This window comes from Triticum aestivum, chromosome 6D (assembly GCF_018294505.1).
Source record: "Triticum aestivum cultivar Chinese Spring chromosome 6D, IWGSC CS RefSeq v2.1, whole genome shotgun sequence".
NCBI classification, from domain to species: domain Eukaryota; kingdom Viridiplantae; phylum Streptophyta; class Magnoliopsida; order Poales; family Poaceae; genus Triticum; species Triticum aestivum.
The window spans coordinates 28,436,352-28,463,198 of NC_057811.1; the positions used below are offsets into that span (position 1 = coordinate 28,436,352).

The window sequence follows — 26,847 nt, forward strand, 5'->3', positions numbered from 1 at the left end:
CCGCGGCAGCTGGGCCTTCGATCCTTGGGCCGGCTCCGTGCCCTAAGCCCAGTCAGCCCCCTCGATCGATCTGGCTACCCTACGGCCTGCCGCGCCCCTCGTCCCCCCCCACCCTGCCGCCATGGTCTCCCCCTCTCCCGAAGAGATCTCCAGTTCCTCCCCATCCCCGCCCCGCTCCACCCGCCTCCTCGTCCTCCCTCGCCGGCGACCGCCGGCTCGGATTCCTCCCTGTCCGCTGGCTCCGCCCATGACGCGGGAGTGGGATGACGGCGTGGATCGCCGCAAGCGGCGCTACGACGACCGCCGCGACCCCCCTCGTCCCTCCCCGGACGCCGCCCGTCGCGAGGATGAGCTGCGGCGCGAGCTCCGGGACCGGGAGAGCCGCCGCTCGCAGGGCTTCGACGACCGTCGCGACCACCGCCGCTCCCCGGGCCGCTCCGATGGGCGTGCTCGGTCCTGCTCCCCTCCGCCGGCGGCGGGCAACTGGCGCTCCTCGCGGCGGCGCTCTCCTTCCCCGCCCCGATGCCGGGAGCGCAGCCCATCCCCTCCCCGCCCGGCCCGTCCTCTCTCCCCGCGTGCGCCTCCCCAACCCGCTGCTGCCCCGGCCAGGAAGTACGTCCCGCCGCACGCCGCAAACTCCTCTGGTCCCCCTGTCGCCGGTGGTGTTGGGGGTGGCCAGGCTCGCGGTCGCCCGGGTGCGGCCAAAAAGAAGAAGCGGCGCGGGCAGGCTCGGGCAAACCAACAGGCAGCCCCTGTGCCGGCCTCCGGCCGCTCGGCTGTGTCTGGCCCAGTCTCTGGCCGCCCCAGTCCGCCGTGCTTCAACTACGGCATTGCGGGTCATTCCCAGGTCAACTGTGTCAACCCCCCATGTGCTACATTTGCAAGGATCCCTCCCACCCCGCGCTGTTGTGCCCGGACCAGCCTATCGACGAGGAGTTGATGATGTACGGCCATGGGATCGAGGGGCCGGGGTTCTTCCACATCGAGCTCCCGGACGTCCCCTCCCCCTCCCTCCAGGCGCTCGTCACGATGATTGATGGTGTCGCCTCCCCCGAGATGATTGAGGTTGAGCTCAACCACCTCTATCGTCGCCAATGGGACTGGCAGGCCACCCTCACCACTAATGGCGCTTTCTCGGTGGTCTTCCCCGACGCTCTCAGCCACGGCTACGCCACGCGCAGTGATCAGATCACTCTCGCCCTCAACAAGTTGGTCGTCGACATCTCCGAGCCGATCCTCGACCCCAAGGCCGTCGCGGTCCTTGACACTGCTTGGATCCTGGTCGCCGGGCTTCCTGACATTGCCCGGTCTGAGCGAGTGATCCGCAATATGTCTCGGATCCTTGGCAAGGTGGTGGTGGTCGACGAGCTATCCCCCCGCAAGGAGGAGGTGCGCGTCAAAGTCAAGTGCCTCGACTCCTCTAAGCTGCGCGCCACCATCCGAGTCTTCTTCAACGACCAAGGCTTTGATCTCCGCATCGCTCCCGAGCCGCCCAACCATGTGGGTCGGCCCCGCTTCTTCGACGACGCCCCCCCGGCGCTCCTCCTGGGTCCCAGGATGACTACCGCGGTCGTCATCACCCTCGGTCGCACCACTCCGATGATGAGGAGGGATCTGAGGACAGCCCTTCCCGCTCCCCTTCGCCACCTCGCCCGGTCCCGTCCTCGAGCCGTGGGGGGCAGCAAGCTGGGCTCGCTGCGCCTCCTCCTTCTCCGGTTGCAGCCGCCTCCGAGGGGAGTGATGCCTCCGACATCAGCCTCATCGTCACCCCGGCCTCCTCTCCCCGCTCCCCCGACACGCTCCCTGCCGTGACGATCCTGGACGTGTAGCCGACCGCCTCCGTCCTGGCCTCCCCTACGGCTGGGACCCCTGTCGCGGCGCGCGCCTCCCCGGCCACCTTCTCACCGACGCTCCAGGGTGCCGCGCCACTCCTCCCCAGCTCGCCTCCCCTAGTGATGGCCCCCGAGGAGCCCCCACCCCCACGGCAGCCGCTCCCTCCCCGTCGCCGCTGCCGGCGGTAACTGGGGTTCCTCCCGCCCCTGATCCCGCGTCGCCAGCTCCTGCTTCATCCCCCCGACGCCTCGACTGCTCCCAGCCGCTTCTCCTCCTCGCGGGTACGGCGGACCCCGGCGGGGAGGGCGAGACTCGGGTGACCACCCCCGTGGCTTCCCAGCCACCTCCCTCACGGTCCGCGGCCTACTCCCGCCGTGGTCGGTCCTCCTCCACCCCGGTGACGGCCTCGCGATGGAGTGTCAGGCTTGAGGCCGCCTGGCCGGACGGTAGCCCTGCTCTGCCCATCCCCGAGCCGGCGGAGCTTCGGGCCGCTGCCCGGAACCTGGAGTCAGGTACGCCAGTCGCCCCCCCTTCAACTTCTACTTGCTCATTCTTTGCGCTCGAAGCGGTTCCTCTAGGTCACCTTGCGAAGGTTGTGTCAGACTCCGTGATTGTTTTCAGGGGGGAATCCGCTCCCCCCTTAGTGCAGATTGCGGCCATCCAGGCTCGCGAGATCCTTGATGGGAAGTTGGCGGAGGCCCGCCAGACCCTCCTCGCTCCCTCCATCCCCTCGGGCCCTCCTCCGGTGGCTACCCCGTCACAACCCCGTAGGGCGGCTGGCCGCCCACCAGTGGTGGAGGCTGAGCCTCGGGGCCGCACCCACTCTCGCACTGCCGCTCTCCGCGCCCGAAGCGCCTCCCGCGTCCTGGGGTCAAGCAGCCCCCCAATGGTTTCCTAATGTGTGCCTTATTCTGGAACATCCGCGGGTTCGGCCATGACGGCCGGCGCCGCCAACTCATCGAGTACGTGCGCGATGAGCATATTGACATAGTGTCGATCCAGGAAACCATGCGCTCTGACTTCTCATTGCCAGAGCTTGACCGGCTGAGCACCCACCTCTTTGCGTGGCACTGGCTCCCTTCTAGTGGGAACGCCAGCCATTCGGGTGGCATCCTTCTAAGTGTGAAGGATGCCACCTTCGAGATGGGGAGTATGGACCGGGGCCAGTTCTTTGTTAGTATGGAGCTCTATGAACGAGCCCTGAACTTCAAATGGGAGGTTATCATCGTCTATGGCCCGGCTGACCACAGTAGATCCGCGTCCTTCCTCGAGGAGCTTAACCGGAAGGGTCTCTGCGGCCTCCCTGCCGGTGGTTGTCGGAGGCGATTTTAACCTCCTCTGATTCGCGGAAGACAAGAGCAATGACCATGTCAACTATGCACGTATGCAGATATTTAATGACTGCATTGCCGATCTTAGTCTTCGCGAAATAGATAGGATCGGTGCCAGGTTCACCTGGACCAATCGGCAAGCCTCCCCGACCCAGTCCGTCCTGGACCGGGTCCTAGTCTCCCCAGAATGGGACCTCTGCTGCCCTCTGGCCTCTCTTCGGGCTATCACTCGGATTGGCTCCGACCACGTCCCTCTTCTCTTGTCCTCCTCCGATGAGCGTCCTCTGATCCCTCCCCGATTTCGGTTTGAGACATTCTGGTTGTTCCAAACTGGATTCGTGGAGGCTGTTGGGGCTCGCTGGGTGGAGACCAGGACTCTTCCTCACCTCCGCCCCCCTCTGCTATTGTCTCTTGGCACCTCTGTGCCAAACGCGGCCGACAGTTCATGAAGGGATGGGGTGCCAACCTGGGTCGCGACCTCCGCGAGCGAAAAAAGGCCTTGCTGACCGCCATTCAGGCACTTGACCTCCGTGCTGACACGGTCGGCCTCTCCCCTGATGAGTGGCTCTCTCGGTATGACCTTAAAGACCAACTCTCCATCATCTACACGGACAAGGAAGCTTACTGGCATTTGCGGGGTTCCTAGAAATGGGTCCTGAAGGGCGACGCGAACACGGCCTACTTTCAGGCCATAGCAAACGGCCGCCGTAGACGCAACACTACCCCCCTCCTCTGGGACGGTCTGTCCCTTCTGCAGTCCCCGAGCGACATAGGACCCATGTCGACGGGTTCTACCGATCCCTTTTCTCCGCCTCTCCTAGGAGCGGCCATTCTCTAGCCCTCGATTGCTGGTCCGGCCGCCAGCTTGTCTCCGCTGCGGAGAATGCCGCTCTCACGGCCCCATTCTCGGAGGATGAGGTCTGGGCGGCCATTAGAGGCATGAATCCCTCCTCGGGCCCGGGTCCGGACGGCCTTCCGGTGAAATTCTTCCAGACCTTCTGGAATGTGATTAAGCCGGAAATCATGGCCATCTTTGACGAGTTCTATGTTGGGACCATCGACCTCGGGCGCCTCAACTATGGGATCATCTCGCTCATTCCCAAAGTGCCGGGGGCCTCCGACATTCGCCAGTTTCGCCCGATCACGGTGAGCAATGTGATCTTCCGGATTCTGGCAAAGGGGTACGCCAATAGGGTAACCCTGCTAGCAGACCTCATTACCCACCCCAACCAGTCCGCCTTCGTGAAAGGGCGGTATATCCTGGATGGGGTATTAGTTCTCCATGAAGTCCTCCATGAGGTGTGGTCTAAACACCTCAAGGCGGTCTTCCTGAAAATTGAATTTCACAAGGCCTACGACACTGTTAGTTGGTCCTTCCTTCGGGAAGTTTTGCTCCGGAAGGGCTTCGATGATTGTTGGATCACCCGGGTGATGCAGATGGTGTCCTGCGGGCGCACTGCCGTGAACATCAATGGGGAGATTGGTCCTTACTTCCCCACCCTCTGTGGGGTTAGACAAGGCGATCCTTTCTCTCCGTTCCTGTTCAACATGGTGGTGGACGCGCTTGCCGCCATCCTAGCTAGATAAGGCCAAAACCGCTGGCCATATTCGTGGGATTACCCCTCATCTGGCGGGCGGCTCCGGGATCTCCATGCTCCAGTACGCCGATGACACCATCATCATGGTCGAGGGCTCGGACACGGACATCGCTAACCTCAAGTTCCTTCTTCTCTGCTTCCAACAAATGTCTGGCCTCAAGATCAACTTCGACAAGAGTGATGTGATGGTTATGGGCTACTCTCCGGCTGAAGCCCTTGACATCGCCAACCGCCTCAATTGCCGCCTCGGCTCCTTTCCCACGACTTACTTGGGAACCCCCATCAGTGACTCTTGGCTCACTGTCGCGGACTTGCGCCCCACGATCGCCAAGTTACAAACGCGCATGGAGCCTTGGCAAGGCCGATGGCTGTCAAAGGCGGCTCGGACGATCCTCATTAATTCCTCCCTCACTAGCCTCCTCCTGTTTCTTATGAGCTTCTACAGCCTCCATGAGACCCTTCACCATGAGATCGCCAAAATTCAATCTCGTTTCTTCTGGGCGGGTGACAACAATAAGCAGAAATACCACATGGTTAGCTGGACGGACATCTGCAAGCCCTGTGAACAGGGAGGCCTCGGTATCATGTGCTCTAAACGCATGAACATCACCCTCCTCACCCGCTGGCTCTGGCACATTTCGCAAGGACACCGTGGTCTCTGGCTTGACATTATCCGGAACAAGTACCTGCGCGGACAGCCCCTCGCCTTCTGTCAGAGATCCGGCGGCTCCCAGTTTTGGCAATCGGTTGTCCAACTGCTTCCTGTCCTTCGCATCGGAACCTCCATCGCGGTTGGATCGGGTACAGCGACGCTGTTCTGGTTCGACCGGTGGGCGGGAGACTCCCCCTTTGCGGCCCGTTTCCCCGACCTCTTCTCCATTGCTGTCGCCCCCTTAATCTCCGTTGAGAGGGCCCTTATTGACTTAGGGCGCCTCGCCTTCCGGAGGCCATTTGGGCCCCCGGAAGCCGCCGCGGGGCTTCAGCTGCTTGATTGCGTCGCTCTCCACGAGCCGGCGGTGGATGCGGGCCCGGACGAGGTTCGGTGGCGTCTTGAGCCTTCGGGCCAATTCTCCACCAAGTCCCTCTACTTGGCCATTGCCCCCTCCTCCGCTCCTCCCCCCTCCCTGCGGTTTGGTCCATCCGCTTGCCATTGAAAATTCGGATATTCATGTGGCAATGGATCCGCGGTAGGATTCCGTCTGGGGTGGAGGTCCGCAAACGCTATGGCCCTGGGTCCGGCATCTGCCCCCTGTGTGGTACCCCCGAAGATTTGAATCACATCTTCTTCTCCTGTGTCTCAGCTCAATTCATGTGGATCTCCTTTAGGGAGGCAGTGGGAGGCGATTGGTGTCACACCAACTTCCCCGACCTCTTCGCCGAACTCCAAAACTCCCCTTCCCCCTCTCGCCACATTAGGTGGCTCGAGATCGGGGTTCTAGCGTGGACTCTTTGAACGATTCGCAATAAGCTTGTGATCCAGCGTATTCCTCTTCGACGGGCTACTGACGCTCTCTTCAAACTGTCTGGTTACTTGCAGCTTTGGCGGCCGCTTAGCTGCCCTCAGGACCGCGACGCCATCACCGCCTTCATCGCCGACCTTCGCTCGATGGCCGTCCGTCTGTCGCCGCCGCCCCCTCCGCCACCCCCGGAGCCGGATTAGACGCCTTGCCTCGGCCGTGTCCTTTTTGTTTATTTTTGGCTTGTTGAGCTGTGCCCTCAGCAGAACCTTTGCACTTCTCGTTTTGTGACTTGGGTGTGTGTGTTCTGAACTAGTCCGTGTATGTGTGCTCTTGGCGGTTAGCTTTATATATAAAGCGGGGCGAAAGCCTTTTTCGGTAAAGGTGTAACGCAGGGCACAAGGTGCAGCGACATGCGCCGGCAAAACAGCAGTCCCGACTAGCCGGAGCAGTCCGCCCCCGCACGTGCTGAGCACCACGGATCACAAATACAGAGTTGCCAGCCCGACAGCGCATGAAGACTGGCATCGGCGATGTACACATACATTGTCTGGCCCGAAGCCCGTGTCCCCCGTCCGCTGTAGTGGTCGCCGCCACCGCCTCGGGGAATCACCGAAGAGATCAGGACACTGCTCCATCGGTGATCTGGCCGCTGGCGAGGAGCATCTCCTAGGCGTGCTGTGGGCCGCCACCGCAGCAGTAGGAGGCCCTGCACTACAATACAGCTACATCTACAGGCCGTCTCTCGCCAGGAGCTACCGGACGCGTGCGCCGGCGTCCACAGATCCGGGCCGCACGCCACTACGTCCAGCTCGTCCGAGTGCTACCACTACTAGGGGGAAAACCCTAGTAGTAGCGCGGGTTTAATGCCCACTAGTAGCGCGGACAGCCGCGCTACCAATAAGGCGCTGCAGTTATTACTTAGCAGTAGCGCGTGCAACAAGCACTACTGCTAAGACACATAGCGGCATCGCTTGTTCTGTCCCGCGCTGCTGCTAATCTAGCTAGTTGTAGCGTGTTTACTATCCATCGCTACTAGTACTCTTTTTTTTCATTTTTAGTGTATTTATACGCCGTTATACAAATTTTGTACAATACCAATTATGAGGTTTATATCATTATGTCCATAACCGTGTGTCAAATGAAGGTGGAGTAGGTTCAAGTGGAGGCAATATGTGGTGCATGTCAAAAGTATACTACTAATCCAAACTTGATCTAGTTTGGACTAGTAGTACTTTCGATGTGCACCACATGTTGCCTCCACTTGAATCTAATCCGCCAGCACAAGCTATTTAATCATCATCATAGTCATTACCACCAACAGTATTTATTTAATCACCATAGTCATAGTGTAGCACATCATCATCTTCAAACTCATTCTAGCTAGCTAATCACCACCAACACTAGATGCGGTAGCTATCTAATCACCACCAACACTAGCAAATAATAATTATCATAGTCATTACCACCAACACTAGCTATTTAATCATCATACTCATAGTGTAGCACATCATCATCTTCAAACTCATTTCTAGCTAGCTAATCACTCCTGCTGCTCTCTCTCAGGTAAAATAACATAAAACATGTGTAGCTCTCCTCCTTCATCAAGTTGGAGCATGCAGATGAACCTGTCTCCTAATCGTGGTCTACGCTTCTCATTGCTGCCCCCTAGTACTTCTCTGCGCTCCTCCATCACAAATTTGGTCCAGTCTTTCACTATTAAGACTTCCTCGCTCTTAGAAATCCTGAATGCACTAAAGTGCATTGTAGGATATCTTGGCCGTAAGCTAACAATACTCATGGTACCATTAGTCTCGATCCCATGAGGCACAACATTCATCGGGAGTCCCAGTTGAAGAACATCGTATAGTAACATACTTAGCAATGAAGTTTAGCTTAAAAATAATGTATGCAAAAGATGCACTGAGGACAAATAGTAAAACTCTTACCATCTTTCCTAAATAGATATGACCGTAGTTCATTACGAACACTATTGGTCGCACGTTTTCAGTACTAACATTTCTAAGTGCAGGAAGAAAATTTGTCTTGACAGTATCAAGATCCTCAAGCAATGAAACATAATGACTTAGCTCCTCGCAGTTTAGTTCAGCCCCGGGACAGTAGTAGGTCCTGTCTACCAAGCGCTGGACATGTTTGCTTGAACCGAAATAAGCTGACAATAGAAATTAGTTGTCAACTATTTTTGAATAAACAATATTAAAGACATAAATATGGTTGAGAAACTCACATAATGGTATAACTGGAGGCGCCTGCACATCGACCCAGATGTCGGTATTACCTTCAATATCATCTTCTGGATGAATATCAAAGGTGATAACCATATCAGGCTCAAATGCATAAGTCTTGCATAGTGTTCGCCAAGTTTTGCATCCAAAATAGGTGTAGTCGTCTGCATTGTATAATTTTACGTGGAAAATATAACCATGCTCGGTCTTCAAGTAAACTTTCTTTACCTCCATAGTACGACTGAAACCTATCTTATCCAAGACAAAAACTCTTGCATGGCAGGGGATACGCTAGTAGAATAGTAAAAAAAATTTAAATTATAAGTTGAAGGAAATGAAGCAGATGTCATGCTTAATTACGAAAAAAAACTTGTCGTTGTGACTTACTGTATCCACTTCGAAGTTCACGTCCAGCTTGATGCTGAAGCGCCAATCATCATCTAGGAAGATTCCGTCGCACAGGCCGCGCTCGTCTTCGCAGTATTTGCAAATACCGAAATCCTTTTCGTTGTCAGACATTTCCTATGTTCATAGTTGAAACATTAATTGAAAATCGATCGAAGACAACTCCAGGATAGTCAAAATATCTTATAGGATCATATTGACATGAGCATTCAATAAGCAAAACCAAATCGTAAAATAAATAAGTATTCAAATTAGCATGCATTCAATAAGCAAAAGTAAATCATCTCATGCGTCCGTACATCGTCGAATATTATCACTAATACATCCCAAATAGTATCATACATATAACATCACTAATACAGCTAAAACCCTAGCGCACGACGGGTATCAGCGCGGGCGGTGGACACCCAAAGAGAAGGAACCATCACAGGATCATAGCTCCAATGAGATCCCTGGAGAACCTGCCAGGTATTGGAGAACCTGTGCTCCAACGCAACAAGTAGCGATGGACGTGCGCGTCCTCCTCACTGACACGGTCATGCACCACCTCCGCGGGGTCCTCGAGCCTCTGGACCGTCACTGGCCCACGCGACCGCCACCAAAGAAGGTTCGGGTCAACGACAGGCTGGCTCCTCACCAACCTGCGCCCCCTGGTAGGTAGCGCCTCCCAGTACCACCCCGGCGGAGCCCAGTCCCGGACATGGCCCATCTGGTGACGCAGGTGTCCTCCACCGACTCGACGACGAGGATGCGGGATAGGCATCGTCGACGTCGATGCGCGAAAAATTGCTTTAACTAAAAAAATAACAACAAATGTGACATGTTCAACTAGTTCTATAAATTCAACTAGTTCTTACGATTAAATCTAGTCAATTAATTCTATACCTAATAAAATGAATAATGACATAAAAAAGGCCTATGCTTTGCAGGAACATTGACTCCTTCCCGGTGCGGCAAATCCCGGGCACTCGATATGTCCTAGTTTGTAGCACAAGTCATGTCGAAATTCACGAAAAATTTCGGCATGACTTTTGCTAAAAAGTGGACAAATCGAGAACCTGAAATTTGCCGGAACGGAAATGAATCAACATTCCGGCAAAACATAGGCCACTCGGCTTCATTTCCTGAAAACAATAAAGCCACTTGGGCACAATCGAACCACTTCAATAATGGAATATGCAAATGAACATCAATGACATATATCATATAACAACAATATGCAAATGAAATTACTGTTTAGGCCTTTTCATAAAAATTTGCCCTAGCTAATTTCCTAAAAAAATTGCTAATCATTTTTCCTAAATGCTAAAAAATGCCTACTGCCCTAAACAAATCTAGGGTTCATATGAACACCTAGGGTTCATATGAACATCAACACAGCATCAACACATATATAAATTGCCCTAGCAGAGCGAGAGGGGGGTAGGGGAGAGGAGAGGCAGAGCCTTACGGTGATTGCGGCGAGGGAGGGGCAGGCGGCGTCGAGGTCGGGGTCGGGGCTCGGGCGCGCGGCGGAGGGCGGCGTCGAGGTCGGGGTCGGGGGCGGCGTCGAGGTCGGGGTCGGGGGCGGCGTTGAGGCGGGAGAGCGCGTGGGAGAGCGCACGGCGGCCGACGGGCGACGGCGGCGGCGACAGTGGAGGAGTTGCGATTTGGGGGAAGTGGCCGTTGGGGAAAACGAATCGAGCGGTTTAGTCAGAAGTAGCAGTAGCGCGTTCCAGGAAGTGCGCTACTGCTAACATAGCTACAGCGCGTTCGTGGATACGCGCTACTGCTATACCATTCTCTTTTTTCCAATTTTTCATTTATTTTTATTTACATTTTATTTTTTTCTTTCACCTTTCTGTATTTCTTTCATTTTCATTTACTTTTCTATTTGCTTTTCATTTAGTTTTATTTACTTTAGAAGTAGCGCGTCTCAGCGTAAACGCGATGCTACAAAGCAAATAGCGGTAGCGCTGTTTGGCGAAGATCGCTACTACTATGTGCAGCCTATCGGCTAAGCCGTGGGAATTTTAGTAGTAGCGCTTTTGTACGCTGGCGCGCTATTGCTATAACGGTATCTATAGCCCGGTTTACAACACCGCGCTGCTGCTAATTAGCACCAGCGCGTGTTTTTAACCCGCGCTACTGCTAATGTCCTGTGTATAAGATTTTCCCTAGTAGTGTCGCGGGTTGCCGTTCAACCACAGCCACCTCCGCCCCATCCGCACCACCGTGCAGGCGTTCACGGAGGGCCGCCCGTGCCCGCGCCTTAGAAGAAGACCAAGAAGCTAGCGGAAGCCTCCATCCGCGCCAAGCTCAGGGACTTCCGTAAGCTGGCCTCCCCCGGCGGGCGGCTCGCGGGATTCCTCAACATCATCTTCGCCGGCAAGCGCGCGGTACGTGTGCTCATCGGCGTCGTGGTATTCGTGGTCCTGCCTGAGGAAGACCAGCTGACACGCGGGCAGGAGCACCGTACCGTGCGGTTCATGGATAGTGACCGCGAGGCGCCGGCGGCGGTGCCTGGTGCAAATCTTGGGACGGTACCGGCGCTGGAGGCGTCCTCCGGCTGGCGATGGCAACACGATCTCCAGCAGAGCTTCAAGGTTAGTGGAGCCATGGCACCGGGCCGCTCAAGGTGTGTATATACTTGCCGTGTCCGGCGTACACTGCGTTGTCCGCTGGGAAGGAGGAGAGCCGGCCTCTTCTTATATAGGCTTATAGGGCGGTGGCGTTGTGCTCAGATTTTGCCCGGGCTTTCTAGAGAAGACAGGGCATGGGGAGAGAACACAACGACCGAACCAACAGCGGCACACAGGCAACGACAGTGACAGGAACCAATATAGAACCCGATGACGAATAGGAAACAAGAAAGCGACTTCGGCCAACAGCACCAGAGACTGACAGCGACCTATCACAATAGCGAAGAAGGGCCAAAGACAGCGACTAATCACAAATGCGAAGAACGGCACCAGAGAAAATACTAAACGAACCAAACCAAGCTGCACACACGTTCAAAAAATTTCAAACGAAAACCTGAATCCACAACTCATTTGTACACAACCAGGTACCAAAATAATACGCGTGCCCCATAGGAATTTACCCAAAAGTCTTTTTCATCCAAGTGGATGAATCTTGGAGCGAAAAAGCTCCCGGATATAGAGGTTTGGGTATATTACACGTGTGTGAAGTTTAATGATGAAATACCTTATGATGTCGCTACATAAAAAAAATACAAATTACTCAAAGTTGTGCAACGAAGAACAGAAAAGTGAACCATCGCCATATTTTGGGAAGGAGCGAAAAAACTCTTTGGAGGACGAGCTCCATGTAGGACTCGTTATCTGGTGCGTGTGTCTTTCTTAGAACCACGCTCAAGACCTTATTCATCGCACGTATCTCACCTGCCAACCATTTTACACACCACCATATTCTTGTTTTTTTTACGGGACCGTATTCTTGTTTTATGAATAGTACTACCCCTTTTCCATTAAAAAAAAGAGTTGTGCCATCACATGTTAACAGGTTGGGCCTACCAGTGCATGAAGTCTATCACCCCGCCCCCAAGCCTAATTTGGTACAATTTTGACCCTGAAATCTACAAAACCGGACAAATTTACCCCTCGAGTGGTTTTGCTATGATTTGGGTGGTTTTGGATTGTGTTGCGGGGTGGACATGGCGATGTAACTCAAGGTGACGGTCACCGCAACACGGGCGCATGCGGGGCGCGTGATTCCCGCTGGAGAGGGTGAAAGAAGGGGGAGGGAAGGGGAAGGAGGGGCTAGGGCATCGGAGGCGAAGCTGTAGCACCTCGACGACGAGCATCAGGCGTCCATGGCAGTTGGATGAATGACATAGAGGAGAGAGGTGGAGAGAGGAGGAAGATGATGTCAGATCCAAAACCACGAAAATCATAATCAAAACCGCTTTAGGGGCACATTTATCTAGTTTTGAAATTTTTAGGGTGTAAATTATACCAAAAGCAGTCTTTAGGGGGGGGGTATTTGTCCATTGAACCACATTTGAAGTTGAAAATGAACTTCTTTCTATCCATTATGTTGCATTGTGGCCCGCGAGAACGGAACATGGGCATGAATCTGGTTGGATGTGCCTCTTTGAAGTCGTTGCCATTTGGTCGAGCTGCTGGGATTCCTGGCCTAGACGTTTGCTGGTTAGCAATCTACTACTCCCTCCGTTCCTAAATATAAATCTTTTTGAGATTGTACAATAAAGAATACATTCAGATGTATATAGACGCCTTTTAAGTATAGGTTCACTTATTTTACTCCGTATATAGTCTATTGTGGAATCTCTTAAAAGACTTATATTTAGGAACGAAGGGAGTACTCCTCTTGTCCGTGGTACTCTTTCGCTTTCTTGGGCACATGCTTTTGCACCAACGGTGAGTGGTGCCTGGCATTACTTCTTCTATGGCAACCTCCATCCTGAGCCTGGTCTGTTTTTACACAAAATAGAAAACACAAAACCATAAAAGATTTGTGGGTACCCCCATGGGAAACAAACGAGGTTGATCTCTCTCTCTCTCTCTCTCTCTCAAATTCCTGAGCATTTTTTAACTCATAAAGAATTTTTAAAATTAAAAAATATGTTTTTAGTTCGTGAACATTTTCTCAATAGGCAAACATTTTAGTATGTTCAAGAACATTACTCAAATTCACCAACATTTTCCAAATGCGCAGAAAATTTTCAAATTTGTGAACATTTTATTAAATACATGAACAATTTTTCATATTCATGAACATTCTTCCAACTTCATGAACATGTTTTCAAATATGCGTCCCTATTCACGAACATTTCTCAAATTTGTGAATGTTTTTCAAATACGTGAACATTTTTTTAAGCTTGGGAAATTTCTCTCAAGTTTGCGATCAATTTTATAAATACATAAACGTTTTTATGTATTGGGGAACATTTTCAAAATACGCTCCTCGAAGATGAATTCCATCCATCCTTGGCCAATATTTTTGTTTCTGAAACTGGGCCGAAATCAGGCCAGTAAATGCAAAGTGATAAACTTTTTGTTGATGGACTGATCGATTGTTCCACCGGCCTAACTACCTCCACACGGTGCAAATTCAAAGTCCGTGAACGCTATGTCTCGCATTACGCGAGACGGTAGCAGCTCTCGCTGACGGTTTTTCCATTTTTACAAAAAAATTAAATGCTTGATTAACATTTGCGTGCATATAGTTAGAGAAAGAGCTGAGGAAAGGGGGAACCAGAATCGATTCCTGGTCTCAAAGGTGACAGCGGGTGCTGCTACAAAGCCCGACCAAGTCCCGTTCGTGATAATTTGTAGGTGCGCGTCATACTTTTGGCGATTCAAGCCGGTTTTCTTTGAGTTTTTTTCCTTTTTCTCTTTTTTTCTTCTTCATTTTTTTATTCTTTTTTGCACTCGTTTCTTCATTTTTTTCATTTCTTTTTTCCTTTTGTTTATTTTCTTTGTTCTTTTGGTTATTATTGTGCATTTTTTGTATACGTCAACAACATTTTTTAATACACGTCTAACATTTTTCAAATACAAACCAACAATTTTTGCAATACATGGTCAATATTTTTGTATACACATTTTTTAAATGCTTGATTATCATTTTTCAAATACAAGATTAACAAATTTTCAATTCATGGTCAACATTTTTTTCCATTTTTACAAAAAAATTAAATGCTTGATTAACATTTTCTTAATACATGGTCAACTTTTTTTCCATACACATTTAACATTTTCCAAACGCTTGATTAACATTTTCAAACCCTTGTTCGACATTTCTTTCAAATGTTGGATTAACATTTCTATATACATGATCAAACATTTTTATCATTTTTAATACATGGCCAACATTATTACCATACACATTTAACAATTTCCCAATTCTTGATTAACATTTTTTAAATACTCGTTTAACATTTCCCAATTTTAGCTAGCTATGGTGCAAACTAAGTGTTGTGCCTCGTCTTAATCTATCTATATATCCTATCTTCTATTCGGCGAGGTGGCTGCGCCCGTGGCGAATGCGGTCGCCGCCATTGCCGGCGCCTGACTTGGTCGATCTGCCTCTTCTCTTTAGATGAGATGGGGAGGAGATGGTGAGAGATGAGGTCAACGGCTTTGGGGAGAGGATAAGGGTAGACGCCAACGGTGAGGCGGCGTGAGGAAGACGAGGTGGTTCGCGGCGGCGACGCGTGAGGGGAGGGGAAGGGAGGGGTAGTGGTGCGTGGAGGGGAGTGGGTATGCGGCGTGCCCAATTCGCGAGAGAGGAGAGAGGTCGGCAAGGGAGCGATCCATGGGAGTTTTTTTTCCTTCTGAGTGAGCCTAGTTGGGCTATCTGCTGCGTCCAAGGCCCAGTGCACCACATGTCTTCAAATTGGCCACCAGTAGCAGCCCTTAGAACAGCATGGCCAATTTGCAAATTTAAAGACATAAGTTTTTTGCACGCATGAAAAACATAACATGTATCTTTCCACACATAATGAACTATAGGTACTACCCCAAAAAAACATAATGAACTATAGGTTGTCACAAGAACTCATGCCATCCCACAACCTCCCTCCGACCCTGCCAACATTGTTGCAGCTGCACTCGCAAGTGTTACCGTAGATGATCATGAAATTACCATAGATGATCATTTCATGATTCGCGTAAAACGAAATAAGATCTACAAATGAATAGAAGCTACACATACCTTGGCATGCACACACATTGCAAGCCATACTAAGAAGATAAGTGTTAATAACTTGTACTCCCTCCATCTCAGTTTACAAGTCTTCCACGTGTATCTAGGTCGTCAATTTAATTATACAAAATAAATTGTTTAACATAAAAATTATATCATTAGAAAATAGAATATCTACAGTTTCTAATGATATATTTTTTGTAATGTATGCCTCTTATTAAGTTGGTCAAATTAACGACCTAGGTACATGTGCAAGACTTGTAAACCAAGATGGAGGGAGTACAACATATACAACACTTAAGACAAGTAAAAGCAATTTGGTGAGTCATGGTCTATGAAACCAAGCTACATTACTAATCTAATCTATCTTAACAGGTCACACATGATTACAATCTTTTTTGTATGCAAGTCAAGCTTATCTAGTCTACACGTAACAACTTGTAGAACATTACAAAATTGATGTTTGCTAACAAATTCTAGAACACTACAACACTTGACATGTAAAAAGAATTTGATGAGTCATGACCTACTAAAGCAAGTTATATTACTAGTCTCATCTATCTTAACATGCCAACAAGATTAAAAACTAAGTTCTGTGCAAGCAATGCTTATCTAGTTTACACGTAACAACTTGCATAACATTACAAACTTAGTTTCACAAAATTAGGCAATCAAGATTAGTGTTTAGCTGTAAAGTGAATAAGATGAGTCATGTGTGTTATCACACCTTTTTGTGGTGGAATGATAGTGCCACCAAACACAACATACCAAAATATGATTTTGGGAAGCATCCAAGCACTTTGCAGACAAGCAAATGCCAATTGTGAAAGAGATCATGCCATGGCAGCTATAAATAGGCATGTAGCATGATGACCATCCTTCCTCATTCATCATTCTCATAAGTAGAGTGCATCATTCAAGCCAAGCAAGAACTGGTCAATACAAATACACCATGAAGACTTTTCTCATCCTTGCCCTCCTTGCTATTGTGGCGACCACTGCCACAACTGCAGTTAGAGTTCCAGTGCCACAATTGCAGCCGCAAAATCCATCTCAGCAACAACCACAAGAGCAAGTTCCATTGGTGCAACAACAACAATTTCCAGGGCAGCAACAACCATTTCCACCACAACAGCCATATCCGCAGCCGCAACCATTTCCATCACAACAACCATATCCGCAGCCGCAACCATTTCCGTCACAACTACCATATCCGCAGCCGCAACCATTTCCACCACAACAACCCTATCCACAACCGCAACCACAATATCCGCAACCACAACAACCAATTTCGCAGCAACAAGCACAACAACAACAACAACAACAACAACAACAAATCCTTCAACAAATTTGCAACAACAACTGATTCCATGCAGGGATGTCGTCTTGCAACAACACAACATAGTGCATGCAAGCTCACAAGTATTGCAACAAAGTAGTTACCAACTGTTGCAACAATTATGTTGTCAGCAGCTGTGGCAGATCCCCGAGCAGTCGCGGTGCCAAGCCATCCACAATGTCGTTCATGCTATTATTCTGCATCAACAACAACAACAACAACAACAACAACAACAACAACCATCGAGCCAGGTTTCCTACCAGCAGCCTCAGCAACAATATCTATCAGGCCAGGGCTCCTTCGAGCCATCTCAGCAAAACCCACAGGCCCAGGGCTCTGTCCAGCCTCAACAACTGCCCCAGTTCGAGGAAATAAGGAACCTAGCGCTACAGACGCTACCAGCAACCTGCAATGTCTACATCCCTCCATATTGCTCGACCACCATTGCGCCATTTGGCATCTTCGGTACTAACTGAGAAGAGAAGAACTCTAGTACTAGATATATCAAACATCGTGTTCTTAGTCCATGGTTTGGTCGTTGTACTGGTGAAAATATAAAGTGACATGCACTACCATGTAAGAACCCGAACTATACTAGTTCAAACTTGGGAATAAAAGACAAAGCCAGGTCTTGTCTGCATATGATTATTTGTTTGAGTTCCATTCATGTGCCCGTTCACAAGTTCACCCCTAATTATATATATTACGCATTAAGTAGATATCTATGTTGCATTAATTTGAAGATAACAAAATGAGTCTAAAACTTGAATTAAATTGAATTGTTTTCTTGGACTTTCAAATTGTGTATTATTAAAGTAGTAACGACTATCCACATCCTTGGCTTGCCCTTGATCAATTATTTCCAGAGAAGCATTCAATTCATCAATCAATTACATTGATTTTTGAGACTGGTACATCTCCTCATCATGAGTATCATTGCGGCTACTCCAAATCGCCCACATAACCGAAGCATTAATAGCGCTCTTCTTGCATCAGGAAATATGGATTGAAGATATCAGGTGACCATGTTTCCGGGTGCAACCTTGGGAGTTTTATGTCAAAATATTCTCAAGAAGAATCCAAGAATAAACTTGCATGCTCACGTGTGATAAGGGCATATGAAGTAACATTTCCTCCCCATGGCCACATAGGGCACACACATAACCCCATCACATGCATTTTTAGTTATGCATATGAAAGGTAGGATGTTTTTAATTACTCTCCACCAAAATACTCTTAACTTGGCTTGTACCCTAAGAGTTTGTTGCCTTTTCATTTCTTCTTCCCCATTAGACAAACTAGACAGTCCATCCACCACACCATTCCTTGTGTCCATCATGGCTCTGTACAACAATTGGACAGAACAAATGTCATTTCTTTATGATACCCACGACCAAATGTCCTCTGCTGGATTGTTTGGTCGTGGCATATTAAGGATGGCCACCTCATCTGATGGGATAAACACCTAATGAATGAAAGGATTGTTCCAGTCGCCCGTGTTTTTCATCGATAAGATCAGCTACAAGTTGGACCGGAGTTTCTCACATGCATCGTAGTGGTTTCATTAGCGGCATGCCCTGCACCCATTTATCATGCCATATCTCTGTAGTATGTGCATTCCCAATTTGTCACAACATACCCTCCTTCAAACCTTCTTGACCTTTCAGAATTGCACGCCAAGTTAGCGATGCACTATGCAGGAACCCGCATTTCAAAAAAAAAAGAATCTCATTTCATGGTATCTTCCATAAAGGACCCTCATACATGAGCTATCTAGATAGAAACAGCCATGTATGTTTAGCAAACTTTGCATAAGTGAATAGATCAAGGTTGTGGAACCCCAAGCCTCCAATTACACCCGGCCTCTCTACCAACAAGATGTCTAAAGACATGAAGGATACACACAGCCAAAAAAGAAAATAAAAAGAACAAAATAAAAAATACCCCACCATGGTGGTCAATCACAAGCATCAACAACACTCTAACCACCACCGAAGACAATGCCCGGATTACAAAAAGGTTATTCAAAAGCAACACCCACAAGAAGGAAACAATGCACAAGCGTTGTCGTTGCCCGATAGAAGATCGTGGGTTTTCACCCTGGAAAAATTTTGAGTTCACCCAAAAACAATGCCTTCAACAAGGCCATTGCCAAGTACAGCCAATAAGGGGTAGACCTTGGGTTTTCAACCTAGGAACTGAGACTCGATAGTCGACAAGTACCACCGAAAATGCAGTCCACCGGTGTTGCCGCCCCCGCTTGCCGAGGCCGCTGTTGCAAGTCACCAAACATACAGTTGTCATCGCATCCAATACATCCTTCCGCCGAAGCTTCAAGACCTCAAATGGCAGCCGCCGTGACTTTCTCCACATCTATCAATGCCTTGAGGATCTTGACTTAGACATGTCCCGTGACATAAATAAGAAACCGAAGCTTCGCACCGCGTCCTCTTGAGGCCGTGTTGGCTGATAATATTAGCGCGTATGACGGGAGCCTTTCCAACCTAGATATCCAGGGGCGACATACACCAATCAATATAGATCTCCGCTCGGAAAGACCGGAACTCATCAACGGCCAGATCCAAGTGGTCGACATCCGGCAAAAAGACGACTTGGCGGAAGAAGAGCATCAGGGCCAAACCACCATTATTAGTCCGAAGCTAATAGCCCCCACGCCGCCCTCCTCTCGATCCAGACCTGCAGAAAAAGATCAACGACGCCGCATCGTGCCACTTGCATCCGTGGAGGCTTGAACTTGGCAAGATGCCAACCATGGCTGGAGACGGGGACCAGCCACTCCTGGCTGGATCCGGTGACTCCTAGTCCTACCGCTGCCGCTACGGCGGCACCGCGTGTGGCCTACAAGCCCATCCACGATGATGTCTGATTAGAAGGATACATGGATATACAGATGAAAAGGCCCTTGTTATCCCTCCAACAATATATATATAGCTTATTGGGACGTGAGAAAGCTCGCACAATTTTATAGTGGCTATGGAAATGTGTTGCCAGACAGAGATATAAGATTTTTGTTTGGCATCCAGACCGTTTGTGTCATGCTTAATCGATGGTCACTCTAATTTTTCCGGCGGGCCTTCCCCGTGGTACTGCAGCCTTATATGTGTATGGGTTTCATACAGCTATTCTGTCCTGTCTAGAAAAGGAGAAAACCAAAATTACTTGGAGTTAATAACTAATACGTTTCCTTTAACTACCATGTGCACGGCGAGGATTTACGTGCATGATGTTTTTTCCTCTCCCCACGTCATATTGGGCCGGCCCATTCACGCGCATATGGTTAGAAAAAGAGATGAGGAAAGGGAGAACCAGGATTGATTCCTAGTCTCAAGGTGACCGTGGGTGCTGCTACCAGTCCGCCCAAGTCCCGTTCGTGATAAGTTGTAGGTGCGCGTGGTACTTCAAGCGATTCAAGCCGGTTTTATTTGAGTTTTTTTTCTCTTTTTTTTCTTCTTCATTTTTTTCATTCTTTTTTACACTCCGTTTCTTCGATTTGTCATTCTTTTTTTCTTTTGTTTATTTCCTTTTTTTCGGTTTTCTTTGTTCTATTGGTTATCATTGTACATTTTTTGTATATGTCAACAACATTTTTCTCTAATACACGTCTAACATTTTTCAAATACAAACCAACCATTTTTGTAATACATTGTCAACATTTTTTCTATACACATTTTTTAAATGCTTGATTATCATTTTTCAAATACAAGATTAACATTTTCTCAATACATGGTCACCATTCTTTTTCTATTTTCACAAAAAACTTAAATGCTTGATTAACATTTTCTTAATACATGGTCAACTTTTTCTCTATACACATTTAACATTTTCCAAACGCTTGATTAACATTTTCGAACCCTTGTTCAACATTTCTTTTAAATGCCTGATTAACATTTCTGTATACATGATCAAACATTTTTATCATTTTAATACATGGTCAACATTATTACCATACACATTTAACAATTTCCAATTCTTGATTAATAATTTTTAAATACTTGTTCAACATTTTTTTCAAATGCATAATGATGACATTGTTCAAAAGTGGCATCACAAGTTTCAGGGAGTAGAAAATAGATTAATCAATGAAACCGCGCGAACTTTGTGATGCTATTGTGTTATATCAACTACTTTCTCCGTCTCATAATATAAGAGTGTTTTTCACATTAGTATATAGTGGAAAAACGCTCTTATATTATGGGACGAAGGGAGTATGTGTTTGTTATGTCATACTGAGCACCAAATTCACTATATATATATCTATACCAATATAAAAAGACCTAAAGGGGCAGATCCAAATAATCTTGGCCATTAAATCATGTCAATCCAATGACATAGACTGCTTCACTGTCGAGCACTTAATACGTTTAGCATGCAGTTAATTGCATGCCAAATATAGTGCTAATCACATAATAACATGCAAATAATATCCTACTTAATATCCGAATGCACTTAATATACTTCCAAATTAACGCGCATTACACATACACATTAACTAATCACATAATCAAAGAAATTAACACACAAATAATAGCATACCTAATATCCACGTGTAAATAATAAAACAATATAATGCTTAAATATTAACCTGTGTTGCACGTGCACATTTAGTAGAACATGGGAATACAGTAACAGTAAGCTCACTAGACGGAAGCCCGTCACGGCCATGTGAATAGGATCCTCCTCGTACTGCTCCTCTCCTGCCCTGCCCTGAGCAGTATCATCCGTCGTCGTCGCCGGGCGGCGCAGCAGCCGGCGGCCGAGGGGAGACCGAGATTTCCTCTTTGGAGGCGCCGAATGCGGCTCGTAAGTCCAAATCCCTCCCAGTCCCGCCTCTCGAATCCCCACCGGTCTCCTACTTCCATGCCGCCAATGCCCGCCTTTTCTTTGGACTCCGAGCGAGGAATCGGAGGGAAAGCTGTGTGCTTCTTGCAGCTTCATGCCCCGGCAATGGCGGCCCTGCTTGCTTTCTGTTGCCGCTGGGTCGCTCTACTCTCTGCGTGCCCGTCCGCAAGGTGTTCGATGGATTGTGCGCAGGGTGTCGGCCCGGCTGGTCCCCTGGTCTCGTTCCAGTTCTCCCAGGTTTCAGTCTGCTTACTGTCAGTTGCTGAAAATGTGCACGAAACGGATGAAAATGCTGGGATATGCGCTCTTTGTTTACCGTTTACCGTCATTTGTTTGGTTGCAGGAAGCACCCGGCCTTAAGCATAGTACTACATATAAAGTTGTATGTTCTGTTCTGTTTGTTTGTTTGCTGTCTGATGATTGAGACAAGGGCATAATCTAAAGTTTGGCACCTGCACTTGCACCTGCTCCTGCACATTTATGTGCTGGAAACTGGAATCTGTTCAGAGTAGTATGGCCACGCCACAGGTTTTAGCTTTCACTCATGGACCACATTGCTTCTTGACTATCTTGGATGCTTGTTGGCCCATCCTTGTAATTCTATATCTTTCTAGTAGTCTTATAAATCAGAAACATAACAACTTTTTGTGTTGCTTACTATATTTTGTGTATTTACTTAGCGTGTTTAGTCAAATCATCTGTCATTGTTCTCTCAAGTTGTTTTTCCTTGCGATATTCAACCCAGCGGTTTAAAATTCCTGCAATTGATTCATTCAAAGTGATTTTTCCTTCTTTGTTGTTGTTTTCTTTTAAATGTTTGGGCTGAGGCTCCAAATGTTGCTACTCTTTTACATGGACTATGTTACTTTGGAGAATACAAGAATTATGCATTGGTACCACGATAACATATGCCTAATGGTTTTTCTTACAGGATGGGGTTTCCAACACATAAATAGTTTGCTAGCATGCAGACAAGTGTCCAGTAGCCTTTGCGCCATTTGAGGCGTAATGGAGATAGTTTTTCTCATGTTGTTGGTTCTTTCTCTGCTCCTTTTCCCTAATGGCATCTGCAAGAGTTTAGCCACAGGGCCTCCTGTTGTGAATATTGGGTCTATTCTTCAATTTGACTCCACCACCGGAGGTGTTGCGGCAGTTGCCATCCATACAGCCTTGGAAGATATCAACTCCGATCCAACAGTTCTAAATGGAACTACACTAAAGGTTCAAATGAAGGATACAAATTGCTTTGATGGTTTCCTTGGCATGGTTCAAGGTAGGCTAGCTTTAATGTCACTCATTCATTTCGCAACCTTCAAATAATTTTTTACTTCTGTTGTGGAGTTGTGGCAATGATGCCGTGTTCCTTGTATCAGCTTTGCAGTTCATGGAGACTGATGTTATTGCACTCATTGGCCCTCAGTGCTCTACTATTTCTCATATGATTTCATATGTAGCAAATGAGCTTCAAGTCCCTTTAATGTCCTTTGCTTCTGATGCAACTCTTTCATCGATACAGTTCCCGTTCTTTGTCAGGACGGGTCCCAGTGATCTCTATCAAATGGCGGCTGTGGCAGAAGTTGTTGACTACAACCACTGGAAGATAGTGACTGCCATATACATTGATAATGTTTATGGTAGAAATGGCATTGCTGCTTTGGATGATGCACTCACTTTAAAGCGCTGCAAAATATCCTACAAGGTTGGGTTTCCTTCCAACGCTAAAAGGAGTGACCTCATAAATTTGTTGGTTAGTGTCAGTTATATGGAGCCTCGTGTTATTGTTCTCCATACTGGAGCTGAACCTGGACTCAAGCTTTTCTCTGTGGCAAACCAACTGAACATGATGGGCAACGGCTATGTGTGGATTGCAACTGACTGGCTGTCTGCATATCTTGATGCTAATTCATCAGTTCCTGCTGAGACTATATCTGGCCTGCAAGGTGTTCTTACTTTACGGCCACATATTCCCAACTCAAAGATGAAGAGTAATTTGGTCTCCAAATGGGGCACGCAAAGTAAAAAGTACAACTACAGTGATCTTCGTGTAAATACGTATGGTTTTTATGTTTATGATAGTGTCTGGGCAGTAGCTCGGGCTCTGGATGCCTTCTTTGATGATGGTGGTAGGATTTCCTTTTCAAATGACTTGCATGATGGAATTGGAGGAACTCTTCACCTTGAAGCAATGAGCATTTTTGACATGGGAAGCAAATTACTGGAGAAGATTAGAAAGGTAAACTTCAGTGGGATATCTGGGCAAGTGCAATTCGATGCTGTAGGCAACCTCATTCACCCTGCGTATGACATCATAAATGTCATCGGAAATGGCATGCGGACCATTGGTTTTTGGTCAAACTATTCTGGCTTGTTGTCGACTGTCTCTCCAGAGGCTCTATATTCAAAGCCTCCTAATATTTCTCTCGCCGATCAGCATCTCTATGATGTTATTTGGCCTGGGGAAACTGCACAGAGGCCTCGAGGATGGGTCTTTCCTTCTAATGCCAAGCAGTTGAAAATTGGTGTTCCCAACAGATTTAGCTTCAAAGAGATCGTCACGGTAGACAATGCTACTGGGTCAATGAAGGGTTATTGCATCGATGTCTTTACTCAGGCATTGGCTTTGCTTCCTTATCCTGTTAGTTACAAGTTTGTACCTTTTGGGAATGGTACTGAAAATCCTAATTATGACAAACTCGTACAGATGATTGAATCAAATGTAAGTATGGAATGCCTCTTTTCTTCCTCTAACCATTTCATCATATACCATGCTGACCAGGGTCATCTTATCCTGCAGGAGTTTGATGCAGCTATAGGGGATATTGCAATTACAATGAGGCGGACAGTAACTTTTGATTTCACCCAGCCATTCATTGAAACAGGCTTGGTTATCTTGGCTCCGGTTAAAGAGCATATAACATCGTCCTGGGCATTCTTGCAGCCATTTAGTTTGGAGATGTGGTGTGTTACAGGGCTGTTCTTTCTTATTGTGGGTGTGGTTATTTGGGTTCTTGAACATCGGATCAATGACGATTTCCGTGGTTCAGTATGTCAACAAATAATAACTATTTTCTCGTAAGGAGCTGGCATTTACCTTTTGTATCGTCTTCTTGTATATCATTCCTGTTTTCGAAGTGTTGATGTTTTAACAAGTCTTGTGCAATATGTTGCATACAGCGAGCACCTTAGAGCATTGGCCAGTTAACATACCTAAATGAAGCATCTAGTGATTACCAATGAACTACTCCCTCTGTCCCATAATATAAGAGTGTTTTTGACGGCGGGAGTATTATCTTAATAATCTTGTGAGACATATATACATGCACAGTATATATATTCGCTTAATGATATTTATGTTCATTGCTCTATTTTTTCCTGTTTTCACGTACTTCTCCACATGTATTTGCCAAATGCTCTTATCATGACGTGATTCCTTACTGTGAGTATAATTTCAAATTTTATTGCCTGCAGGTTCAGCTTTTCAACTTTGTTCTTCGCACACAGTGAGTAAACCAACCTTTTCTCTTATGTGTTTTTTTGGCTATAACATTTTGTTCTGAGGCATGACTCGTGATTTCATCCATGTCTGCTCGCAGGAGAAAATACTATGAGTGCCTTAGGGCGTGGTGTCCTGATCATATGGCTGTTTGTTGTTTTGATAATTGTATCCAGCTATACCGCGAGTCTTACTTCCATCCTGACCGTGCAACAACTTGATACTTCTATAAAAGGAATTGATGACCTGAAAAATAGCAATGATCCTATTGGTTTCCAAGTTGGTTCTTTTGCACAAGACTATATGGTCAAGGAGCTCAACATCTCACGGTCAAGGCTAAGAGCTCTTGGTTCACCACAAGAATACGCGGAAGCCCTCAAGATAGGCCCTAAGGAAGGAGGTGTTATGGCCATTGTTGACGAGCGCCCCTATGTTGAACTGTTTTTGTCAACCTACTGCAAGATTGCGGTAGCTGGCACAGATTTCACCAGCAGAGGATGGGGCTTTGTAAGTACAGTTCAACCATATACTTTTATATAAACTACTCCCTCCGTTCCTAAATATAAGTCTTTGTAGAGATTCCACTATGGACCACATACGGATGTGCATAGATGCATTTTAGATTGGAGATTCACTCATTTTGCTCCGTATGTAGTCCATAGTGGAATCTTCCCAAAGACTTATATTTAGGAACGTAGGGAGTAGAATATAAGAACAAAATATTATGCTGTTAATGTCCTGGAATAGAGGTTTTAACTTTGAATAGTTGTGTCTAGTCTCTAGTTTATTATGCAACTTTTCTTGCACTTATCTGCGGCTACTTTGTTTCGCAAATCGAAATGTAGCACCTTACAAATTAATTCTGCCAGGCATTTCCAAGGGACTCCCCTTTGCAAGTAGACCTCTCCACCGCAATCCTGTCTCTGTCAGAGAATGGGGAGCTGCAGCGGATCCATTCCAAATGGCTCAATACAGGGGAGTGCACAACTGACAACAGCGAGTTTGTCGACTCGAACCAGCTCCGCCTTGAGAGCTTCCTTGGTCTGTTCCTAATCTGTGGTGTGGCATGTGTTCTCGCGCTGCTACTCTACTTTGGTATCATGCTATGCAAATACCTGAGGCATGAACCGCGGAAGAGCCTCAGAAGATTCATCTCGTTCGTCCATGGGAAGGAGCCGCCGAAGAACATGGAGAGGCGATCCATGAGCCTGCCTGGAAGCTCGACGCCAACAACGCCGATGGGCAGCTTTAGTTCCCTTGACATGGAAAGGCCGGCCAGGCCAGTCAGAAACGGCAGCGTTATTGATATGGAAAGCTAGTTCATGTGTAGAAAGCTACGCGGTCGACTAACATAGGTTCTGGTAGTCGGACAGCAGGGGTGTATAGGGGGATTCAAAATACTTCTTAAGTACTCCCTCCGATCCAAATTATTCCAAAGTTTAGGAAATAAGAGAAGGAAGGATTAATAAGAAATAAAAATATTGAAATGCTCCTCCTGTCCTACATATATTGTTTTTACCTTTTCATGACTGTATTTTGGGGGGAGTGTGGATTTTCTATCATGCACGGGACCTCCCGTGCATGCATCCATCACATTTTTTATTGCTGTGTGG

The 26,847-nt window shown here is 47.8% G+C and overlaps 1 protein-coding gene and 1 pseudogene across 2 annotated transcripts; both read left to right on the forward strand.

Annotated features, from left to right (window-relative positions):
* The first annotated feature begins 11,317 nt into the window (after positions 1-11,317).
* On the forward strand, positions 11,318-26,673 carry LOC123143239 (glutamate receptor 3.1). 2 transcript variants are annotated; one of them, XM_044562092.1, is made up of 7 exons: positions 11,318-11,455; positions 22,673-23,014; positions 23,115-24,457; positions 24,536-24,813; positions 25,210-25,241; positions 25,335-25,741; positions 26,104-26,673. In XM_044562092.1, the coding sequence occupies exons 2-7, from the start codon at positions 22,750-22,752 to the stop codon at positions 26,551-26,553; spliced, it is 2,775 nt and encodes a 924-aa protein (XP_044418027.1). In that variant the 5' UTR covers positions 11,318-11,455; positions 22,673-22,749; the 3' UTR covers positions 26,554-26,673. The 2 variants fall into 2 exon arrangements, with proteins under 2 accessions (XP_044418027.1, XP_044418026.1); XM_044562091.1 differs by lacking the exon at positions 11,318-11,455 and adding an exon at positions 21,529-21,702 and having other exon boundaries at positions 26,104-26,672.
* Positions 16,424-17,529, forward strand: LOC123143240 (alpha/beta-gliadin A-III-like; annotated as a pseudogene).
* Positions 26,674-26,847: the final 174 nt, after the last annotated feature.